Genomic DNA, 21773 nt, shown 5'->3' with positions numbered 1-21773 from the left:
CAAAACACTGGCTCTGGAAAAGAAAACACAGATCAAGTTTCTTTTGGTTCAGAGTTTTTGTTTAATGTTTCACAGGATAGAATGTAATTATACAGTCCCAGGGATACGGAGAAGAAAAACTAATTGTTAATCTAGACGCGATTTATTAATTTTTTTTTGTAAACGACACGGATGTTATTACCACTGGCGGGGAGGGGTGTGTTGAACTTTGAGTATTTGGGGCCCCGAGGAGGGAGAGTCACTTGCTCTTGGTTTGGAGAGGCGGGACCCTGCCATAAAGTACTGCAGTGCGAGGTTGGAACCAGACCAGCTCTGGTTAGCCGGAGAGTAACAACTTCAAACCACTTCGAGCTGTGTGAGCTTATGATTTAAGCGGTTTTGGGCTCACCTCTCGACCATTCGAAAAGGTACTAAGTTGTAACATAAACTAACTCCTTCCAGCGCACACCCAGTTGAAAGATTGGGTCCCACCAGTTTCGATCCCAGTATGTTGTTTGCAAGTGTTTTCCCTTTGGATGCAATCACGGTGGTGCTGCTGGCTACTCTGACCATTATCCTGCTCGTGTATTTTAACACTGGGACTAAATCTCATGGGACCATCAACTTCCCACCAGGACCTGTTCCTCTCCCAGTGATTGGCAACCTGCACAGGTTGGATCTGAAGAAGCCACAAAAATCTTTGATGGAGGTAAGAGGCTATGAGACTCATACAGTCAATTGGTGGCCTATTTAGCTGTTTGCCACCTCCGTGAAATGCCTTGGGAGTTTTCTCTATGTTAAAGGCAATGGCCCAGAAATTTCGGTCGGGGCTTCCCGCGGTTGTAAGCCCCTGACCTGCACTTACCTTGCGCGCTGTAGGGGGTTTCTCTTGCTTGCTCTGGTCTCCTGCCAGGCTTCTTGCAATAATTACCCATGAGTGGTTCGACCCACTCGCCCCTACGGTTCTAGACCTTGGACTTAGGTGCAGGGAGCTGTAGTGCAGAGAAAACTCAATAGACCAGGTCGAATAGCACGAAATGGATGCCTTTATTGAACAGTTTGCAGCATTATAAAATACATGTCATATGCACAGATTAAAGCAACTACAAGCATGCACACATCTATAAAGTTAACTCTATAGAAATGGGGAACACACGGCACATCGTGAAAGGGGTAACACATTACAATTACCCTTAACCCCCTCCCCTAAACCTAACTAAGTTTCGATTTGAGGGACTCGGGATCATGCTCACCACTTTAAGAATTGCGGAAAAAAAAGGCTTTGCAGCCTTTCGACACAGCTTTCCGTCGTCACGTGGGTTTGGAAGCTTCTGGCGCAGCTTGTTTTCCTCTTGGTTCTCCTGCGATGGAGGCAGCCGATACAGCCTTGGTGAGCGCTCGCCACGGATGGATCCGTTACCGATGTGATTTTTAAGAACTGGACGCACACGGATGAATCCGTTACCGATGTGATGTTGAAGAACTGGATCCTGGGCTCCGGGACCTGAGTATATTCTTCTCCGGCCTGGGTCGTCGATGATCTCCCGACAAAAGTACCCGGGCCTCTCTCGTCGTCTTCCCGTCGTGGCCGGGCCTTGCCTGGCCGAGCTGGCTTCCAAGCCGAATTCTTCTCGTCGTCTTCTCGTCGTGGCCGGGCCTTGCCTGGCCGAACACCGAACACGTTCCGAACCGAAATTGTTCCGAAGGTCCGAACCGAAGTGCTCCAGCTGGACTTTTTTTCAATCCACAGTTATACCCTTTTGGTACATTCTTATCTCCCGCCAAATCATAGTCCTGTCTTTGTAATAATTTTGGCAGGCAGAACTCTCTGCAGGGGTGTTTTGTCTTCATAACGGGAGTCGGTGATAGCTTAACTGGCCTTCCTGGGCCGATAATGTCTTTGCTTTGTTACCGTAACTTGGTTTGTATATTGATCGGTCTGGAGATTGCCCTGGATGGCTGTTAAACGGCTTCTCTTTGTACAGTGTAATGGGTTTAAAGCATTCGTTCAATTGTCCGCCCATTTCTTGATGGGTCTCATCCTGCCACCCAAATCTGTCCTGTACTTATAATCTAATCAATATGTATGCTCAGTTCCATGAGTTTCGGCTTCCCGAAACTGGTTTCCGCGGGCTTTTAATGTCCTCAATCCACAAGCCTGTCTGGCTTGCAGTAACAGAAATTCAAATGGTCCCAGAAGCTGGTCATGAGGTCTGGCGGCCATTTTGTGTGCCCTTTTATCAAAGGTTTCTCTGTATAAGCTTCTTTTGGTCAATAAAGCTGCTTTATTAACCCTACTTTCCTACGTGATTATTTAATGAAAATTTCGTGAATCTTACAGTCCCTCCTGTGATACTGATAGCTTGCTTAAAGTATCAATAACCCTTGGTGAGCAAATTTTCCCTGATTCCCCACATCCAAACATTCCTGGTAATTAACTATCTATGACCCCCACGACACATGCAGTTCCCATTTCAGAAAATTACATTGTGTATAGTTGGACAACCATAGGCAGTACTACCTCAAACTATAACACATTCATCTTTCAGATGTGAAAGGGGCCGATACCCCTTATACCACCTGCATGCACATTTTATTAATCAAAAATAGAAAACCGATCAACGGTTATAACACAACAGTATTCATACACTTAAATCATATAGTAACCAAAACCAAGAGTGGAGGGACGCTTTATCCTTTAATACATAGCAGCCTAAGCGGGGGTCTCTTCACCCACTCGTACATAGCGTTCTCTCCATTCTCCTGTGTTCTCATGCCTCTGGAGGCATTTGCCTCTCTTGCAATGCACGAACAGTAAATATATTACAATCAAAACCTGACACACTACTAGGATGTGGGATGCTATTCTAATCCAGGGTGGGATCTCTATATTAGTGAACAGGTCCCACCATGGTGGGGTGACTATGTCTAATATGTCTTTCCCTATTTCCAATGTCTTCTGCTCTAATGTGTAAAAATGCTTCTGTGAGGCTATTACGGCTTTTAAAATCTTGGTGAGGTGTTCGGGGAGAGGGGGAATGACATACCCAAAATGCGCAACGAATCGCTGAAAATCTGTGAAATTCTCTTTTACAGTGAGGTGAACAGTGGAAGGTACAGGAATGGGGACAATTCGCTGTTGTGCCACTTGAACTTCAGCCCTGGGTTTGAAACAGAAACTGCTGTCACTGACCGGACACCACCCGTGCTGTCCGTGGTGGTAGTGAGGCGCTGCAGTGGTAACACAGTATGTTCCACCTCTGATATATGCCACCTGCAGGGGCACATGGTCTTTTGCCATTGCCTCCATGGTGCAATTTACCGGCTTCGCGCTAGCGGCTCTGAACCCGCACTGTGGTTTTAAAAAGGCATTCAAGTGCTGGGGACACAGGATGATGTGTGCTCCCCGGCTTCGACACCCCGAGAGGTCGGTGCCTGTCATCGTACGCTCCCATCTGATGACATAAGGTGGGACCACTGCGTAACGAATGTGCGCACCCCCCTGAATGACTCCAATGTTCTCCACACTGTATACCGGGGCGGGTTTTGCTGTGGGACCCAACACCGGCATCCTCACCACTATTCCCATGATAGTGTGATTCGAGCGTCCACAGTCCACTGGGACTGGGTACGCCTCTGCAGCTAGTCTGAGCTGGCACGGACTTAATGCATTCTCAAAAGGGTGGAGCGCTTGCAAGTGCTTATTGCTGATCCAGGACGGGACCAAACCTTGTTTTAAATCCTCCAGATTACTGCGGCCCTCGCCCAGTAACCATGCCCCGTATAGCACACAAGCCTCGTTCTGTGCAGCCTGATCGGACGCATTCCGATCCTCCCTAATGAGTGCATTTACCGTTCTAGCGTGTTTCTCCAGCTCAGCGATTATTTCTTTTAAGTGTAGTGTCATGGCCTGGTCCTCATGTAGCTCAGAACCCACTACCTTATTTTCATTTGTCAGTATGTTCCTTAACTGGGCCTTTAGACCATTAATCTGTGTCTGCAGCTCCACGTTGTCTAGAGCGTTGACAACAGACGTCCCGGTACTAAAAGCAGTGAAGATGTCATTTACAGTACCCCTTCTTTGCCTCCCTACCCGATCCAAAACTTCCTGTGGTATGGTGTACAATTCGGCTTTGTCGATGTCGGCAAAGTCAAACTCATAAAATTGTCTGAACATCCTGGTTAACAGGACCTGGTACAATTGCTCCATTTCCTTGGGACACCACTCCGGCAATCGTACCTCAGTGAGGTTTAAAATCACTGAGGCCACCGCGTAGTGTACCCCTTGGTACAGCATCTGACCGGTGGGTACCAATACTAAACCGTTCCCGGGTCCCTTTGTGGTGGTGGGGCACCCTTCCTTCTGGGCTAGTGCTACCGGAATCGTGGGCAGGGGCTTGCGTGGGCGGGTGATGAGTTCAGTGGCGTTTACCGGAATCGGGGAGAATGGGACTCCGCACGCCCGGGTGCTGACGTCCCACCTCATCCCTTTCCCTTCATCCTGCCACTGCCTCTGGAAAAAGATGGATATGCCTTTGGGGCAAACGTACATCGAACCCCACATGCAGACATATATCCCTTCATCTGGTTCCCACCACTTGTCCCAACACACACATAATTGTCCGTGAGTCCCCGTAATTGTCCGATGGGTATTGTTACCCAGTCGCTCCCACTCGATTGTAGAGTTCTTCATATTCTTTCCCAGCTTTCGAAGCCACCACCATCTACTTAGCGGTACGTTCCCATTACACACCAAACAGATCCTCTTTCCCATGGTAACGCTGACTCTGGGTGCAATGATCCTCACCCGAGGGCACAGTAATGAAGTCTCTTGGTAGGCAAACCCGGATTTGCTGGAGTATTCTGTAGAATTCGACCCCAGCCATCCTGGCCATCTCCCTTGGTGGAAGTAGGTGGCGGTTTCCTCAACCTCTCGCTTCCCCGTCCCATCCGTCGCGATGGGGGCTGTGTCCCCAGAGCATCCGAACACGACGACGTCCTTGGTGCGGCCTCGGTAGGCCAGCCCGCACCCGATCGCCGCGAGCACCACGAGAACCCTCTCCATTGTATTCCTGGTTTCTGTAACCGATAAGATGATGTAGCCAGGCTCCCAATAGGCGCTGGCCTAATTAAACGGACGCTCGGGTCCCTTGACCCCGCTTCCAAACAAACACACATACTGGGCAGACTTCGAAAACTACCTTTTAAAACATCCCCATCATCTTAAACTTTACATGCCTTAAACTAACATTAAAATTACTTAACTTAACTTATCATTACCTAAACGTAGCATACCTAAACTTATGTACAGCGCCGCCCTCCTTCGGGCGGCCTACCTAATTCCTGTGAGGGCTGCAGCGTGCCGCTCCCTGTGGCGGGGCTGCACTGAACTTCGGCTTTGATCCCCCGCAGCCTGTCGCTGCTGAACGGGAATCGTGTCTTTCCTGGGCTACCGTGGATCGATGTTGGGGGAAGTAAGGAGAATCTGGCCAAGACTTTCTGGGCTGAGGCGTCCGAGCCGACCTACAAGGGGGCACCTTGGGCGAGGCTCCCAGGGCTAACGGACCGGGGATCGGGACCTCCACCGTCGCAGCCTGTGGTCCCACCACAGCTGCCGGCTCCGGCTCCCTTCCCTCAGGCTCCACCCCCCTGGGGCTGGGATCCGTGGCATCCGACTCCACCCCACCTGTCCCCACAGGTGGTGAGTCTCCACCCCCAATCCCTACCTCCCCTATGCTCGAGTCGGGGGCGGGACCTTCGTCCTCCGTCTCCTCCTCCTCCGTGATCGGGTCAGGGGCGGGGTTGAGCTGTTCGGGCTCTCCCTCGTCCGAATCCCAAACTAACGGGGAGAACTCCCACTCCGATGGGATGACTCCTCCCCTCACGCAGGCTACAGTTCCAGCCTGTGTGGTCTGTGACCCTGTCTCAGGCTGAGGATTTCTGTCCTCAGACCTGGCCCCTGTTGTTGGCCCTTGTGCACCCGGCTTAAACAATTTACACTGGTTAATGTGAAACCATTTAGTACGTCGGGGCACCTTCACTGCGTACACCATGGGGCTGGCCTTGTCTACAATGCTGTAGGGCCCCATGTACAGTGGTTCTAGGCTCCCTACTCGGGCATAGTTCCTAACCATGACCTGGTCTCCGACTTCCCACTCTTGCTTCTTACGGGGTTCCAGCAACAGTCGATTGCCCTGATGCTGTCTCCCCATGTTCCCAGCCGCTTGCTCATAAACCTGTTTCAGGCGCTCCAAAAGGGTTTGGACGAACTTGTCCCGATTCACCTCTTGGAGCTGGCCCTCAGTGAGCACCGGGGCTAGTACATGGGTGGGTATTTGCATGATCCTCCCAGTCATTAACTCGTGCGGGGAGTGCCCCGTACTTTTGGACTGGCTGGCCCGGATCCCCATGAGGACTAGAGGGAGGATCTCCGCCCACTTCTGGGGCGAGCCCGTTGCCTCTTTCCTCAGCTTTTCCTTGAGGGTCCGGTTCATGCGTTCAACAATTCCGGATGACTGGGGATTGTGCGCTACATGCCACTTCCCTTCAATGCCCAAGAGCATGAGGGTGTTCTGCATCACTTGGCCGGTGAAATGACTCCCTCGGTCGGACTCAACAAACCAGGGGAGCCCCCACCGTGAGAACACTTCCCGGACCAAGATCTTGGCAGTACCCAGCGCCGTAGCTGTTCTACACGGGAAGGCTTCTACCCACTTGGTAAACACATCCACCAGGACAAGGGAGTACTTATAGCCTCCCTGGGCGGTGGGCACGGGCCCTATGTAGTCGACCTGTATCGACTGCCATGGTCCCTCTACCCTCCTGATGTGCCCCATGGGCACCTTCCTTTTCTGGGGGGCTGGGTTGTTTGCAGCGCACACAAGACAGCTTGCACAGAACTCGCGGACATCGTCTCGAAGTCCCGGCCACCATCCCGCCTGCTCTACCCGTTGCCAGGTAACCTCAGGCCCGGGGTGTCCTGCCCCTGGACCCTCATGGGCCAGTTGAAGGAATTCCCTTCGGTGCTGCTGCGGCACAACCCACTGTTCCTCCCAGAACAACATGCCTTCCTTGACGGAGAGGGCTGCCGTACTGTATGGACCCGCTACCTGCTTGCCCTCAGCAATAGCATTGAGGACTGTTTTCAGGGCGGGATCCAGGGTTTGGATGGTCTTTAGGTCTAGGGGCGGTGTCACCCCTGTGTTCCCTGGAGTCCCCTCCCTGCCTCGGATCGCTGCCATGGGTCCGGGTCCATAGGGGTCCCAGAAAATGCCGTTGCGGGCACCCTCCCTGGCTAGCGCATCCGCCTGCTGGTTACACTGACTGCGGGGTTCTGTGGTGGAATGAGCCTTCACCTTGTGGATGAACACCTCCCCTTCCTCCCCCACTGCTGCCAGGATCTTTTCCAGCAAGGGCTTAACTGTTAAAGGTCGTCCGTCCGTGGAGGTATATCCGCGACGAGACCAAATGGCCAGGTATTCCGTACACGAATTGCATGTGAACATGCTGTCCGAGCAAATCGTGTATGGGGTTGGGAAGATCTCGGGGTGGGTAACCACGTACGCCACCGTGGACAGTTCAGCCTGCTGTGCACTCATAGTGCTGGGGAGCCTAATCGCCAGGGCAATGTTTGCCGCGGGGTCATAAACTCCACACCCTGTGAGTCGTTCGCCAGCAGATACCGTGCTGGAACCGTCTACGTAGATCTCGCGGCCTGTGGGGTGTATCCCGGCCCGTAAACCTATGTTGACCTCCCATACCCCTTCGACGGAACACCGATGGGCTGTTCCGGGATATACCATGTTGGCCGCGAGCTTCGGCTCGCAAAGACCTTTAACCTTGAGATCCACCTGGGAAAGGAGGAGGGTCCAGCGCGCAATCCGAGTGCTGCTTACGGTCCCATCCTTAATCCTTCCATCCAGAAGCATCTTTGTGGGTGTGTGATGGGTGAGGAGAGTGATGGGAGAGGTTCCTGTGAAGATCGCTGATCTGTTCACAGCCCAATGCGTGGCCAGGAGATGCCGTTTGCAATTGGAAAAACTCCTCTCCACATCCGTAAGCACCCTGGAGGAGTAGACCACCGGCCTCAGCTTGCCGTGTCGCTCCTGGAGCAGCATGGCGCTCAGGCTGTCTCCACTGGCGGCTACTTCCAGGAAAAACTCCTCCCCCCCATCTATGGCCCCTAGGGCTGGCGCGGTCTGCAGGTCCCTTTTCAACTTCTCGAATGCTGCCTGACAACCCTCGTCCCAAGACCACTCGACTCCCTTGTGTAAGAGTCGGAGTAGCGGGGCTGCTGTGGCTGCATAGTCCTCGATGAAGTCTCTGCAGTACCCGGTCAGTCCCAAAAAGGACCTCACACCCGTTACTGTGTTAGGAATCGGCAAATCTTGCACCGATTCCCGCCTAGCCTTATCTATGGCTCTTTCCCCAGCGCAGATGGTCAGACCCAGGAATTTCACCTCCTGCTGGCCGACCCGTGCTTTCTTTGGGTTTACTTTAAAATCCTTCCTTTCCAGTAGCTCCAATAATTCGGCTAATAGTGGGCCGTGCTCCTCCCTTGAATCCGTGAACAGGAGCAAGTCGTCCACATACTGCACTATCTGATTGGGCTGGCTAAATTCCTTTAAACTTCCTGCCATGCACTGATGGAAAATGCTGGGGCTGTTGTGGAAACCCTGTGGCAAGCAGTTCCAAGTGTACTGTTGCCCTTTAAAAGTAAAGGCAAACTTGTACTGATCCTCCCGCCGCAACGGAATGGACTAAAAACCGTTCGAGATATCCAGCACCGTGAACGTGGTCACGGATGCTGGAATACTCCCTATTAGGTCGGCAACTGCTGCTACCGTGGGCGCGCAGGCTGGAATGTTACTGTTGAGGACTCTGTAGTCCACCGTGACCCTCCATGAATTGTCCGGCTTCCTTACCGGCCATAATGGGGAGTTCACGTGAGTGGCTATCGGCCTCAACACGCCCTGCTGCACCAACGAAGATATTGCTGTCTCCATGTCGGGTTCTGCTTCCTTGGGGAAGTTATACTGCTTTTGGGTTCGGAACATGGGGTCCCCGTCTACGCTGACCTCAAACCCGGTGACCCTCCCACAGTCGTGCTTGTGGGTGGCAAATGCGGTCAGATTGTCCGACACAAACGCTTGCAAGTCCGTTGGGACGTCCGCGACCATAAGCTCGAGGTCGTAACCTCCTGACGGCTTCATGGTGCACAGGGTCCACTTTTCTCCCTTCTCTGGGATCACGACTACCTTGCCTAACCCATTCTCGGCTCCCCAGAGACAGTGATTTCTAAGGTCCACGAGGATCCCGTGTTCCACCAAGAAATCAGACCTGAGAATGCCTTTACCACCCCCCACGTTCCACTTCATCAGGATACACGTCCATGTGGTGTGGAGTGCTCCCAAATGAATGGAGAGCGGGATGGAGAACGCGCCAGCCTGTTCTTTGCCTGTGAAACCCGCTAATGAGAATGGAGCCTGGGTAGACAGAGGTGAGGCAAAAGGTTTAGCTGTGTGGATCACGGTACATGATGCCCCCGTATCCAACAGGTAACTACCCTTTTCCTTCTCTACCTCCATCTCCACAAGGGGTCTTCTCCACGCGTCATATCGGAGCGGACACAGGTAGACGGGCTGCGCGGGCTTTAGTCATTGGGGCGCTGCGGTTGGGGCTGGGGGAGCAACAGGGCCGTTGGCGACTGCCACCTTCCCCTGCAAGGTCATTAGAGACCGCATTGCCTCTAAAACTGACTCGATCGCAGCGGGATGGATTGACACATCGGCTCCTTTCTCCTGGATGGGCGTTTGGGCTGGGGCTGAGGGAGCTTTTCCCTTTAAATCCTTCCAGGGATTTTTACAGTCCCGGCACCAGTGACCTTCCTTCCCACACCCGTAGCAACTACTCTTGGCTTGGGGAGGGCGATTCCCCTCCTGATGCCACTCTCTTTTCACAGGAGCTGCAGGCCTCACCTCATGCACCTTTCCCTTCGGGGGAGGCACTTCCTTACTCCTGCTGTTCCTGTAACCTATCGTGAGCTGATCAAGTACTATCTCCTCCGTGGAGCGGGGGTTATTGGGGTCAAACCATGTTTTGGCCTGCTCCCTCACCTGTGGCAAGCAATTGGTGACCAGGCACTGGAGCCAATGAGCCCTTTGACCAGCGTCCAGCCCGTCCCGGGCCGGCCCGCCCGGGCAGCTGCGCCAATACACTGGCCACAACCTTCCGGCGAAAACCCGTGGGGGCTCTCCCTCTAGCTGTACCGTCCTACCCAATCGGAGGAACGGACTTCCGTCATCTTCCCCCATAACCTCCAGGACCTCGTCCCGTAAAACCTCATACTCCCTGTGCCCTCTCTTGCTCTCGTCAGAGAGACACTGGAGGATCGAGCTGTCCAGGGAGAACAGCAGCATTCTGGACTGCTCTACCCCGTCGCAGTCATTAACTGCTGCGGTTTGCTCCATGTCCCTAAAATGGACGGAGGGATCTCCTGACTCGGAGAGTTTTGGGATGTAGCTTATCATTGCCCTTAGCTGTTGTGCGCTGTGGGGCATTACGATCTGATTCATGAGGGGTCCGTCATCGCCATTGTCATTGTCCGAACCGAGCCTCCGGTGTCGAGCGGGACACATCGGTGCCGGCTTCGACCCTACTACCTGGGGCTGCTCTACCTCAGGAATCTCTTCGTCTAACTCCACCGTTTCCTCCCCCGCAACCCAAGACTCATCATAGCTGGGAGGTGCCGAGGGCTCGGTGGTTGGTACCCCAACTGCCTCTCGCGGAATCGGTCTTTTGGATGCCCTGGCTAACTGTAGATGGCTCGCTGGTGGGTTTATGAGACACACCAAGCCGTTTGCCTTCGCTAGGGCCGTTCTCAGGTCCTCTAGCTCCCTTTGGCAAGCGCTATGGTCGGCGTTCTCAGACCTATCCTCGATGGCCATCTTGTACGCTGCTCTAGCTCCCAGAATACTCTCCTCCTGTGCCTTTACCTGCTGAGCTAGGCGGACACACCTGTCTCTTATTCTTCCTTCACTGGTCTTGGCCTCAGTGACCTGAAACTCCAAGTAATCTATCTTGGTCTCATGGCGATTGGTTACGGAGTGGCGTTCCTGATTCAGCGCGTTGAGCGATGCAATCAGTCTCTTTCATCCCGCAACCTTTTCCTCTACTTCTGCTAGTAACCCTTTGATCTGGGCCGTCTGTGCTACAACGACTTGGTCCAAAAGCTGGACTTGCTTCTTGTAGCACATCAGCCAGACCGCTTTTTCTACAGATCTTTTGTGCTCTTTGCTTTCTGTCCACTTGATGGCTGCGTCTAGCGGGCGCCTATCTCTTAATAGGTCGGATATCCACTGTTTTGTAAGGTTTACCTTCCCAAAAACATAATCCGCTATTCTCTCATCCATCACATTTCGTTTATTCAGACCTTGATCTAAAACACTACATTCCTGCTGCCAAGGTCCTGCCGCGGTCACCATCTCTGTAGGGGGGTTCTCTTGCTTGCTCTGGTCTCCTGCCAGGCTTCTTGCAATAATTACCCATGAGTGGTTCGACCCACTTGCCCCTACGGTTCTAGACCTTGGACTTAGGTGCAGGGAGCTGTAGTGCAGAGAAAACTCAGTAGACCAGGTCGAACAGCACGAAATGGATGCCTTTATTGAACAGTTTGCAGCATTATAAAATACATGTCATATGCACAGATTAAAGCAACTACAAGCATGCACACATCTATAAATTTAACTCTATAGAAATGGGGAGCACACGGCACATCGTGAAAGGGGTAACACATTACAATTACCCTTAACCCCCTCCCCTAAACCTAACTAAGTTTCGATTTGAGGGACTCGGGATCATGCTCACCACTTTAAGAATTGCGAGAAAAAAAAGGCTTTGCAGCCTTTCGACACAGCTTTCCGTTGTCACGTGGGTTTGGAAGCTTCTGGCGCAGCTTGTTTTCCTCTTGGTTCTCCTGTGATGGAGGCAGCTGATACAGCCTTGGTGAGCGCTCGCCACGGATGGATCCGTTACCGATGTGATTTTTAAGAACTGGATGCACACGGATGAATCCATTACCGATGTGATGTTGAAGAACTGGATCCTGGGCTCCGGGACCTGAGTGTCTTCTTCTCCGGCCTGGGTCGTCGATGATCTCCCGACAAAAGTACCCGGGCCTCCCTCGTCGTCTTCCCGTCATGGCCGGGCCTTGCCTGGCCGAACATCGAACACGTTCCGAACCGAAATTGTTCCGAAGGTCCGAACCGAAGTGCTCCAGATGGACTTTTTTCAATCCACAGTTATACCCTTTTGGAACATTCTTATCTCCCGCCAAATCATAGTCCTGTCTTTGTAATAATTTTGGCGGGCAGAACTCTCTGCAGGGGGGTTTTGTCTTCATAACGGGAGTCGGTGATAGCTTAACTGGCCTTCCTGGGCCGATAATGTCTTTGCTTTGTTACCGTAACTTGGTTTGTATATTGATCAGTCTGGAGATTGCCCTGGATGGCTGTTAAGCGGCTTCTCTTTGTACAGTGTAATGGGTTTAAAGCGTTCGTTCAATTGTCCGCCCATTTCTTGATGGGTCTCATCCTGCCACCCAAATCTGTCCTGTACTTATAATCTAATCAATATGTATGCTCAGTTCCATGAGTTTCAGCTTCCCGAAACTGGTTTCCGCGGGCTTTTAATGTCCTCAATCCACAAGCCTGTCTGGCTTGCAGTAACAGAAATTCAAATGGTCCCAGAAGCTGGTCATGAGGTCTGGCGGCCATTTTGTGTGCCCTTTTATCAAAGGTTTCTCTGTATAAGCTTCTTTTGGTCAATAAAGCTGTTTTATTAACCCTACTTTCCTACGTGATTATTTAATGAAAATTTAGTGAATCTTACAGCGCCGGCCATTGAGCTGTGGGCCCCCGTGGAATTCCGATCCGGGGCCTGGTCCAGCTGCCGGCGCGCAGGGCTTGCTTATTCCAGGGGCGCAGTTAGTTCGATGCGTCCCCTGGGATCACATGGGCCATGGGGAGCCAATCGGAGCAGGGAATGCCCATTCATAAGTTTGACAGGAAGAGCTGTCAAAACTTATAAATACTATAAGCCCCAAAACAGCACTAAACCTTCAAATAATTTTTTTTTAAATCACATTTTTTAAATAAACTATAAATTACATGAAATAACTATTTTAAACAATAATTTAAATTTTTGAAAAAAATAATTTTATGTTCTAATGGGGCTAAAAATAAACTTACCTTGCTTTAAAGTATTTAAAAATAATAAACCTGTGGAAAAATGTTTTAATTTTAACTAATTCACCACTTACCTTGTAAAAAGCAGGCCTTATGCCTGCTTTTTATATGTGTAACTTCTGCAGACTTACCCTCCTGGGAAAACCTGCAAAAAAAACAGAAGTTCGATGCACCCACGCAGCCTCTCCCACACACGCGTTCGACCTCTTAACCCCTTCGTTCAGGGGAATGGAAGTGCAGGTTTCCCGCGCATGCACAGTGCATGCAGGAAACCGGCACTTCCATTGGGCCTACGGGTGAGTACCCCGTGCGTACTCACCCGTGGAGACCCGAATTTCTGGGCCATTATATAAATACAAATTGTCACAACAACAACAACTTGCATTAATATAGCGCCTTTACCATAGTAAAATGCCGCAGGAGCTTTAGAAAACAAAATTTGACACCGAACCACATACGGAGTATTAGGGCAGATGACAAAAACCTTGGTCAAAGAGGTAGGTTTTAACGAGCGTCTTAAAAGAGGTAAGAGAGGTGGAGAGATTTAGGGAGGGAATTCCAGAGCTTAGGGCCTTGGCAGCTGAAGGCACGGAAACCAATGGTGGAGTGAAGAAAATCAGGGTTGTGCAAGAGGCCAGAATTGGAGGAATACAGAGATCTCGGGGGGTGGTAAGGCTGGAGGAGGTAACAGAGTTAGGGAGCGGGGAGGCCAATTAGGAACTTGCAAACAGGAATGAGAATTTTAAAATCAAGGCGTTGCTTAACCGGGAGCCAATGTAGGTCAGCGAGCACAGGGGTGGCGGTTGAACAGGACTTGGAAGGAGTTAGGACACGGGCAGCACAGGTTTGTGACTTCTATTTTAGTTTAACTTTGTGTAAACAGAACAAACTTTTATCAAAAGAACAGTTGGCAATGAAGTGATGTCAATATTGAGTGAAGATTAGTTGATAAAACATCGGCTACTTGTGCACGTGATAGAGTAATGATTTTGTTGACTGGAGTTGAGATAGAAACTGGTGTCATTGATTTTTTACATAAAAGAGTCATTGCTGGTTTCAAGGTATATCTCAGTTAGTGTCCTTCCCTTTTGAACTGGTCTAGTAATGCCAGGGGGCTTGGATTACAAAGCCTGGGCTCAGTATAACTGAGAGGATAGCCACTCACTAGGCCTTCTATTTTTACACAGTTATATGATAGAAAAGGGTTTGCAAACGGTGGGGAAGATGTCTCCCAATCAGCTCCAATCATTTGAATGGGAGCTGGCACTATGTACCAGTCGAGGATGCGATCTGAAGTCACCTGTCCTCCACTAAAGGAGTACTCGTTGGGTTCTACTGCACAGATAGTTTCCCAGGTTCTTGCAGCCTGCCAATTGAAGCGGTCATCATTCATTTGTCATGTAGCAAGACATGGAATCGCGGTGCTCTGGTACTTAGCCCTGGTAGGGGCTCTCGTCCCATAAGCAGTGACAGCTGGGAATTGCGACTAAGTTATGAGATGTTGTACTTCTGGGCCGAGTCTTGAAAATATGCCAAGCTGGTGGCCTTGAATGAGAGGCCAGGAAATTAGTGTTTTTGTTGTTTAAGAGTAAAGACAGGGCCATATTTTTCAGATGAGTACTCAAGATGGGCCATAGTAGGGTCTAATCCTGGAGTATTCCATGGATCGATACTGAAAGGGTAGCTTCTATTTTTGGTTGCATGTTCCATTTGCTTACACTGCATGCTGGATTCCAGTGCTTTGGAAAGTGACTGATATCAACATGCTGAAGAACAGCATAATTTATCATCGTGAATTTATCAATCCCGAACTATAACTGGAATATTGGAAAATAGAGGATATAACTAAGATCTGGTTATTTACGGTCAGATTAGAGAACTGCACAGAGCCAAGGAAAACAATAAGATAGTGTTCCTGAAGCTTGTGTTGCAGTTGTCCACAACAGTGTAATATAACAACAACTTGCATTTGTATAGCACCTTTAATGTAGTCTAAATGTCCCAAGGTGCTTCACAGGAGCGTTATCAGACATTTGACACCAAGCTACATAAGATATTAGGACAGATGTTGGTCAAAATGTTATGTTTTAAGGAGCGACTTAAAGGAGGAGAGAGAGGCGGAGAGGTTTAGGGAGGGAATTCCAGAGCTTCGGAACTAGGCACCTAAAGGCACGGCCCTCAGTGCTGGGGCGATGGAAATCAGGGATGTGCAGAAGGCCAGAATTGGAGGAGCGCAGAGATCTCGGAGGAGTTGTAGGGCTGAAGGAGGTTACAGAGTTAGGGAGTGGTGAGACTATAGAGGGATTTGAACACAAGGATGAGAATTTTTAAATTGAGGCATTGCTGGACTGGGAGCCAGTGTAGGTCAGCGAGCACAGGGGTGATGGGTGAGCGGAACTTGGTGCGAAAGACAGAGGTCACTGTGTGATTGAGAGTGAGTGGTAAAGTGACAGGTCATGGGGAGCTCAGTGTCACACTTGCTGACAGAACGAGAAATTCATCAAGCTGGTCCCATAGACTTCAATTGATCGCCCCAATATAGAAGAGAATGCACTATGATTAGTGACTGCAGTATACCAGATTGGAGGAAGTACACATTAATTGCTGTCTGATATGGAAGGAATGTTGGAGACCCTGGAGAAAGTTTGGGAAGAGGTGAAAGGACAGTTATCGACATCTGCTGCAGTTGCATGGAAAAGTGCTCGGGTGAAGGCAGCAGATAATTGGGGATGGTAAAAGAGTGGACAAGGGTATAGTGGAAGGAAACAGTCCCTCTGGAAAGCAGAGAGGGGAAGGGAGGGGAAGTTCTGCTTGGTGATGGGATCAGGTTGGAGGTGATGGAAATAATAGAAAATGATCTGGTGACTGTGGAGGCTGGCGGAGTGGAAGATTTGGATAAGGGGCGAGTAGAGAGTCATGGGACAGAAGTGGTTAAGGGTCCTGTTGACCACTGTGGGGTGAAATCATGAGGGAGGAAAAAGGACATTTTGTGGGTTTTGGTGAAGAAGGCAGGGTTAGCAGAGTAAATGCAGCAGGGATAGAGAAACTGAGAGAAAGGGATGGAGTTTTTACAGTAAGGAGGGTGGAAAGAAGCATAATCCCGGTAGCTGTGGGAGTCTGTTGGCTTACATTAGATATCTGTGGAAAACCATTACCAGAGAGAGAGAAAAGGGAAGAGTCAAAGATGGGTAGAAATCAGAAGTACAGTTAGTGTATTTCACAGCTCAGAGTGAAAGCAAGAAGCAGCACCAACACAACCATCAATGTAGTGGGTCAAGGGGGTGGCTTGAATCAGATTTGGACATTGTTCCACATATCGCACAAAGAAAAACAGGCATAGCTGGGATCCACGTGGGATCCCATCGCAACAGCTATTAATTGGAGGAAATGAATGAAGTTAAAAGAGAGATTGTACATGACAAGAACAAGTTTAGTCAAGTGGAGGAGGATGGGACTGCTCAAGAAAGAAGTGGAGTTCCTGGAAGCCATCTTCAATGGGGATGGTGTGGTCAGGGAACTGAGCATTGAAGGTAATAAGGAGATGATTTGGGCCTCTGGAGAATCTGAGAGCATCAGAATGGTCACATATGTCTCTTCTTCTTAGGCAGTCCCTTGGAACCGAGGAAGACTTGCTTCCACATTAAAAATGAGTTCTCGGGTGACTGATGAGTCCAATGCGGGACCTACAGTCTCTGTCACAGGTGGGGCAGACAGTGGTTGAAGGGGTGAGTGGGTGTAGTGCTTGGATTGACGTGCGCTCCTTGCGCTGCTTGCGCTTGGCTTCTGCTTGGCTTCTGCTTGCTCCCGGCGAAGAGACTCGAGGTGGTCGGCACCTTCCCGGATGCTTCTTCTCTACTTTGTGCGGTCTTGGGCCAGGGATTCCCAGGTGTCAGTGGGGATGTTGCACTTTTTAAAGGAGGCTTTGACGGTGTCCTTGAAGTGTTTCCTCTGTCCACCTGGGGCTCTCTTGCCGTGCCAGAGCTCCGAGTAGAGCGCTTGTTTTGGGAGTCTCGTATCGGGCATGCGGACAATGTGAACCGTCCATCGGAGCTGATTGAGCGTGGTCAAAGCTTTGATGCTGGTGATGTTGGCCTGAGTGAGAACACTGATGTTGGTGCGCCTATCCTGCCAATGAATTTGCAGGATCTTGCGGAGGCAGCGTTGGTGGTACCTCTCCAGTGCTTTGAGGTGCCTGCTGTACATGGTCCATGTCGCTGACGCATACAGCAGGGAGGGTATCACTGCTGCTCTGTAGACCATGAGCTTAGTGCCGGGTTTGAGGTCCTGGCCTTCAAACATTCTCTTCCTCAGGTGACCGAAGGCTGCACTGGCACACTGAAGGCAGTGTTGGACTTCGTCATCGACGTCTGCCCTGGTTGACAGTAGGCTCCTGAGGTATGGAAAGTGGTCCATGTTGTCCAAGGCCTTGTTGTGGATTTTGATCATTGGGGGGCAGTACTGTGTGGTGGGGGCAGGTTGGTAGAGGACCTTTGTCTTACGGATGTTTAGTGTAAGGCCCATGCTCTTGTACGCTTCGGTGAAGGTGTTGACGATGGTTTGGAGTTCGACCTCCAAGTGAGCGCAGACGCAAGCGTCGTCTGCATACTGTAATTCGACGAAAGAGGATGGGATGACCTTGGATCTGGACTGGCGGTGACGGAGGTTGAAAAGTTTCCCGTTTGTTCTGTAAATTAGCTCCACTCCAGCGGGGAGCTTATTGAGGGTGAGATGGAGCATTACAGCAAGGAAGGTCGAGAAGAGCGCTGATACAGCCTTAATTGACCCCGGTCCATACGTGAATTGGGTCTGGTGGAACTGTTGGTCAGGATCACGGCCTGCATTTCGTCGTGAAGCAGGCGGAGGAAGATTCTTGCGATGACTTTCCCTGTGGCAGACAGCAGGTAAACGCCTCTGTAATTACCGCAATCGGACTTGTCACCTTTCTTGAAGATGGTCACAATTACAGCGCCTCTGAGATCCCCTGGCATGCTCTCTTCCTTCCAGATAAGAGAAATGAGTTCATGAATTCACACCAGTAGTGCTTCTCTTCCATGCTTTAGTGCCTCAGCAGGGATTCCATCTGCTCCTGAGGCCTTGTTGTTCTTCAGTTGTCGGATGGCCTTTTCAAACTCATGCCGGGCTGGGGTTGTGCTGAGGTGGTGGTGGGTAGCATGCTGCGGGATGGAGTTGAGGTAGGTGGGTGGAGACTAGGCAAGGAGGGAAAGAATTTAGTCAAGATGAGAGGTAATTAGTTCAGTGGAACAGATGCAATTGGTCTACTGAAATAGTCCTGTCTGTGTATTTTGAAAGAAAGCCAGTCAATTAATGATGGGTTATTCTGACCCGGAGCCAGAGCTTAGCCCTGTGATTAACCTCAGGAGGTTACAAGCAGCTATAATTACTACCACTTGCTTATTTAGGCCATTTGGCCACAGAGAGTACTGTTTCAGAGGCTTTAAAGGACAAACAGGTTAGAAGCACAACATTACCATACACCAGACCGCGGACTACCCATGAATAATGCCACAAGAGATCCGGTAACTGTTATCAATTATTTGAGCTGAAGTAAATGTTGAACTGTTCTGAGGTATTTTAGATATATGATAGTTTGATCATATAGATGAACATGTCACAATGCATTATTGAGAGAAGCATCACAAGACATACAGTGTAAAACAAATTGAATGAATTGGTCATGGAAACTTATTCCTCTTGTTTAAGCTATCCGAGAAGTATGGCACAGTATTCAGCCTCAAGCTGGGATCCACAAATTTTGTGGTGCTGACCGGCTATGAGACAGTGAAGGATGCCCTTGTCAACCATCCAGATGAGTTTGGAGAAAGAGCACGCATCCCAATATTTGAGGCACTTACAAAGGGATATGGTAACTCTCATCTTTAACTTCATTATCATATTTAAAGGACTTTGGAAGACAGGAATAACTATTTGAATAAAATTGGTAACTAATTCTCTGTAACCTCTACAAAACATATTTGTATTTAATCACAGAATATCTGCATACTATCTGAAAATAATAGCCTATAAACTGCACTTGGTGATGTTAATGTAGCAATGCTTAACAAGTTCACATGGCATCCTCGTTTCTACTATTTTAACAGCGGTGTTAATATCTTAATGTATTTATTAATGCACAAAGAAATTGAAGGATATGGTGATGAGGATAGATGAAATTGGGTGGGAGGAGGCTCATGTGGAGCATATACACCAGAATAGACAAGGCTGAAGCGTTTGCAACCATCTTCAGCCAGAAGTGCCGAGTGGATGATCCATATCAGCCTCCTCCTGAGGTCCCAACCATTACAAAAGCCAGTCATCAGCCAATTCGATTCATTCCACATGATATCAAGAAATGGCTGAGCGCAGTGGATACAGCAAAGGCTATGGGCCCCGACAACATCCCGGTTGTTGTGTTGAAGACTTGTGCTCTAGAGCTAGCCGCACCTCTAATCAAGCTGTTCCAGTACAGCTACAACACTGGCATCTATCTGACAATGTGGAAAACTGCCCAGGTATGTCCTGTCCACAAAAAGCAGGATAAATCCAATCTGGCCAATTACTGCACCATCAGTCTACTCTCAATCATCAGCAAAGTGATGGAAGGTATCATCAACAGTGCTATCAAGTGGCACTTACTCACCAATAACCTGCTCACTGAGGCCCAGTTTGGGTTCTGCCAAGACCACTCGGCTCCCGAGCTCATTACAGCCTTGGTCCAAACAAAAGGAGCTGAATTCCAGAGGTGAGGTGAGAGTGACTGCCCTTGACATCAAGGTAGCATATGACCGAGTGTGGCATCAAGGAGCCCTAGTAAAACTGAAGTCAATGGGAATCGGGGGAAAATGCTCCTCTGGCTGGAGTCATACCTAGCACAAAGGAAGATGGTTGTGGTGGTTGAAGGTCAATCATCACAACCCCAGGACATCGCTGCAGGAATTCCTCAGGGCAGTGTCCTATGCCCAACCATCTTCAGCTGCTTCATCAATGACCTTCCCTCCAACATAAGGTAAGAAATGGGGATGTTCGTTGATGACTGCACAGTGTTCAGCGCCATTCACAACTCCTCAGATAATGAAGCAGTCCATGCCCGCATGCAACAAGACCTGGATGACATTCAGACTTGTGCTGATAAGTGGCAGGTAACATTTGCACCACAGAAGTGCCAGGCAATGACTATCTCCAACAAGCGAGAGTCTAACCACCTCCTCTTGACATTCATTGGGAGTAGCATTGCCGAATCCCCCACCATCAACTTCCTGGGGGGTCACCATTGACCAAAAACTTATCTGGTTCAGCCACATAAATACTGTGGCAACAGATGCAGGTCAGAGGCTGGGTATTCTGCCGCGAGTGTCTCACCTCCTGACTCCCCAAAGCCTTTCCACCATCTACAAGTCACAAGTCAGGAGTGTAATGGAATACTCTCCACTTGCCTGGATGAGTGCCACTCTAACAACATTCAAGAAGCTCGACACCATCCAGGACAAAGCAGCCCGCTTGATTGGCACCCCATCCACCACCTTAAACATTTACTCCCTCCACCATCAGTGTACCGTGGCTGCAGTGTGTATCATCTACAAGATGCACTGCAGCAATTCGCCAAGGCTTCTTCGGCAGCACCTCCCAAACCCGCGACCTCTTCCACCTAGAAGGACAAGGGCAGCAAGCGCATGGGAACACCACCACATCAAAGTTACCCTCCAAGTCACACACCATCCTGACTTAGAAGTATATCGCCGATCCTTCATCGTCGCTGGGTCAAAATCCTGGAACTCCCTCCCTAACAGCACTGTGGGGGTACCTTCATCACACGGACTGCAGTGGTTCAAGAAAGCGGCTTGCCACCACCTTCTTAAGAGCAACTAGGGATGGGCAATAAATGCTGGCTGTGCCAATGATGCCCACATCCCATAAACGAAAAAAAAACCCAGTTGGGCTGAATGGCCTGTTTCTGTGCTGTAAATTATATGGGGGAAAAGTTGGGTTGCTTTGCATCTCCCATTAGCACCCCAAGGGGGCTAACGGGGTAGAAATCCCACAGCGCCCGGGCACTGCGCCGCTAACACCTCCCTCAAAATTCAGCGCGAGGTTAGTGGAGGCAGTAGCCAGCAGCACCCCGCACCTCCGGCGATGACCTCATCGCCATGCACAGCACACCGCTTGCGCCCCAGCCGCACAGTTCGCTCGCGCTCCCTCATCTAATGTCGGACACCATGTCCGACAGGGTCAGGGCGCTGTGTTTGCGGCCATGGCAGCGCAAATTAAAGGGCAGGTGCCGGGTGGCCATTTTTTTTGGGCCGCCTGCCAGTACCTGCCCTCTTTCGCCTGCTCATGCAGATTGCCAGCTGTGATCAGTCCTCAAGTTTCAGGCTCTTTTCCCGGCACCCAGCTCCCCAGAGGTCCAGCCGAGCCCCAGTTCACACTGTGCTAGGCCCTGCCCCGCTATGTGCCGACGCGCGTGGCGCTGATGCACGTAGCGCAGCGATATTGAATGGTAGCGCCCCATTAGGGAGGGGGAGTGCTCCCAGTAGC

The 21773-nt window shown here is 50.3% G+C and overlaps 1 protein-coding gene across 3 annotated transcripts in view; it reads left to right on the top strand.

Moving 5' to 3' along the window:
• The first annotated feature begins 230 nt into the window (after positions 1-230).
• LOC147110689 (cytochrome P450 2K4-like) overlaps positions 231-21773 on the top strand; it is a 40529-nt gene continuing 18986 nt past the window's right edge. For 2 of the 3 annotated variants that reach the window (XM_086000903.1, XM_086000902.1), the window contains exons 1-2: positions 242-688; positions 18945-19107. In XM_086000903.1, coding sequence (XP_085857029.1) covers positions 488-688; positions 18945-19107 — 364 coding nt within the window. In that variant the 5' untranslated portion in view covers positions 242-487. Of the gene's footprint in view, positions 689-18944; positions 19108-21773 lie in introns of all 3 variants that reach the window. The other variant, XM_086000904.1, reaches the window with a different exon arrangement.

The sequence above is a fragment of the Somniosus microcephalus genome, chromosome 11, assembly GCF_052327205.1.
Source record: "Somniosus microcephalus isolate GS21.2 chromosome 11, FLI_Smic_1.0, whole genome shotgun sequence".
Classification (NCBI taxonomy): domain Eukaryota; kingdom Metazoa; phylum Chordata; class Chondrichthyes; order Squaliformes; family Somniosidae; genus Somniosus; species Somniosus microcephalus.
This window is presented reverse-complemented; position numbering and strand designations above follow the sequence as displayed.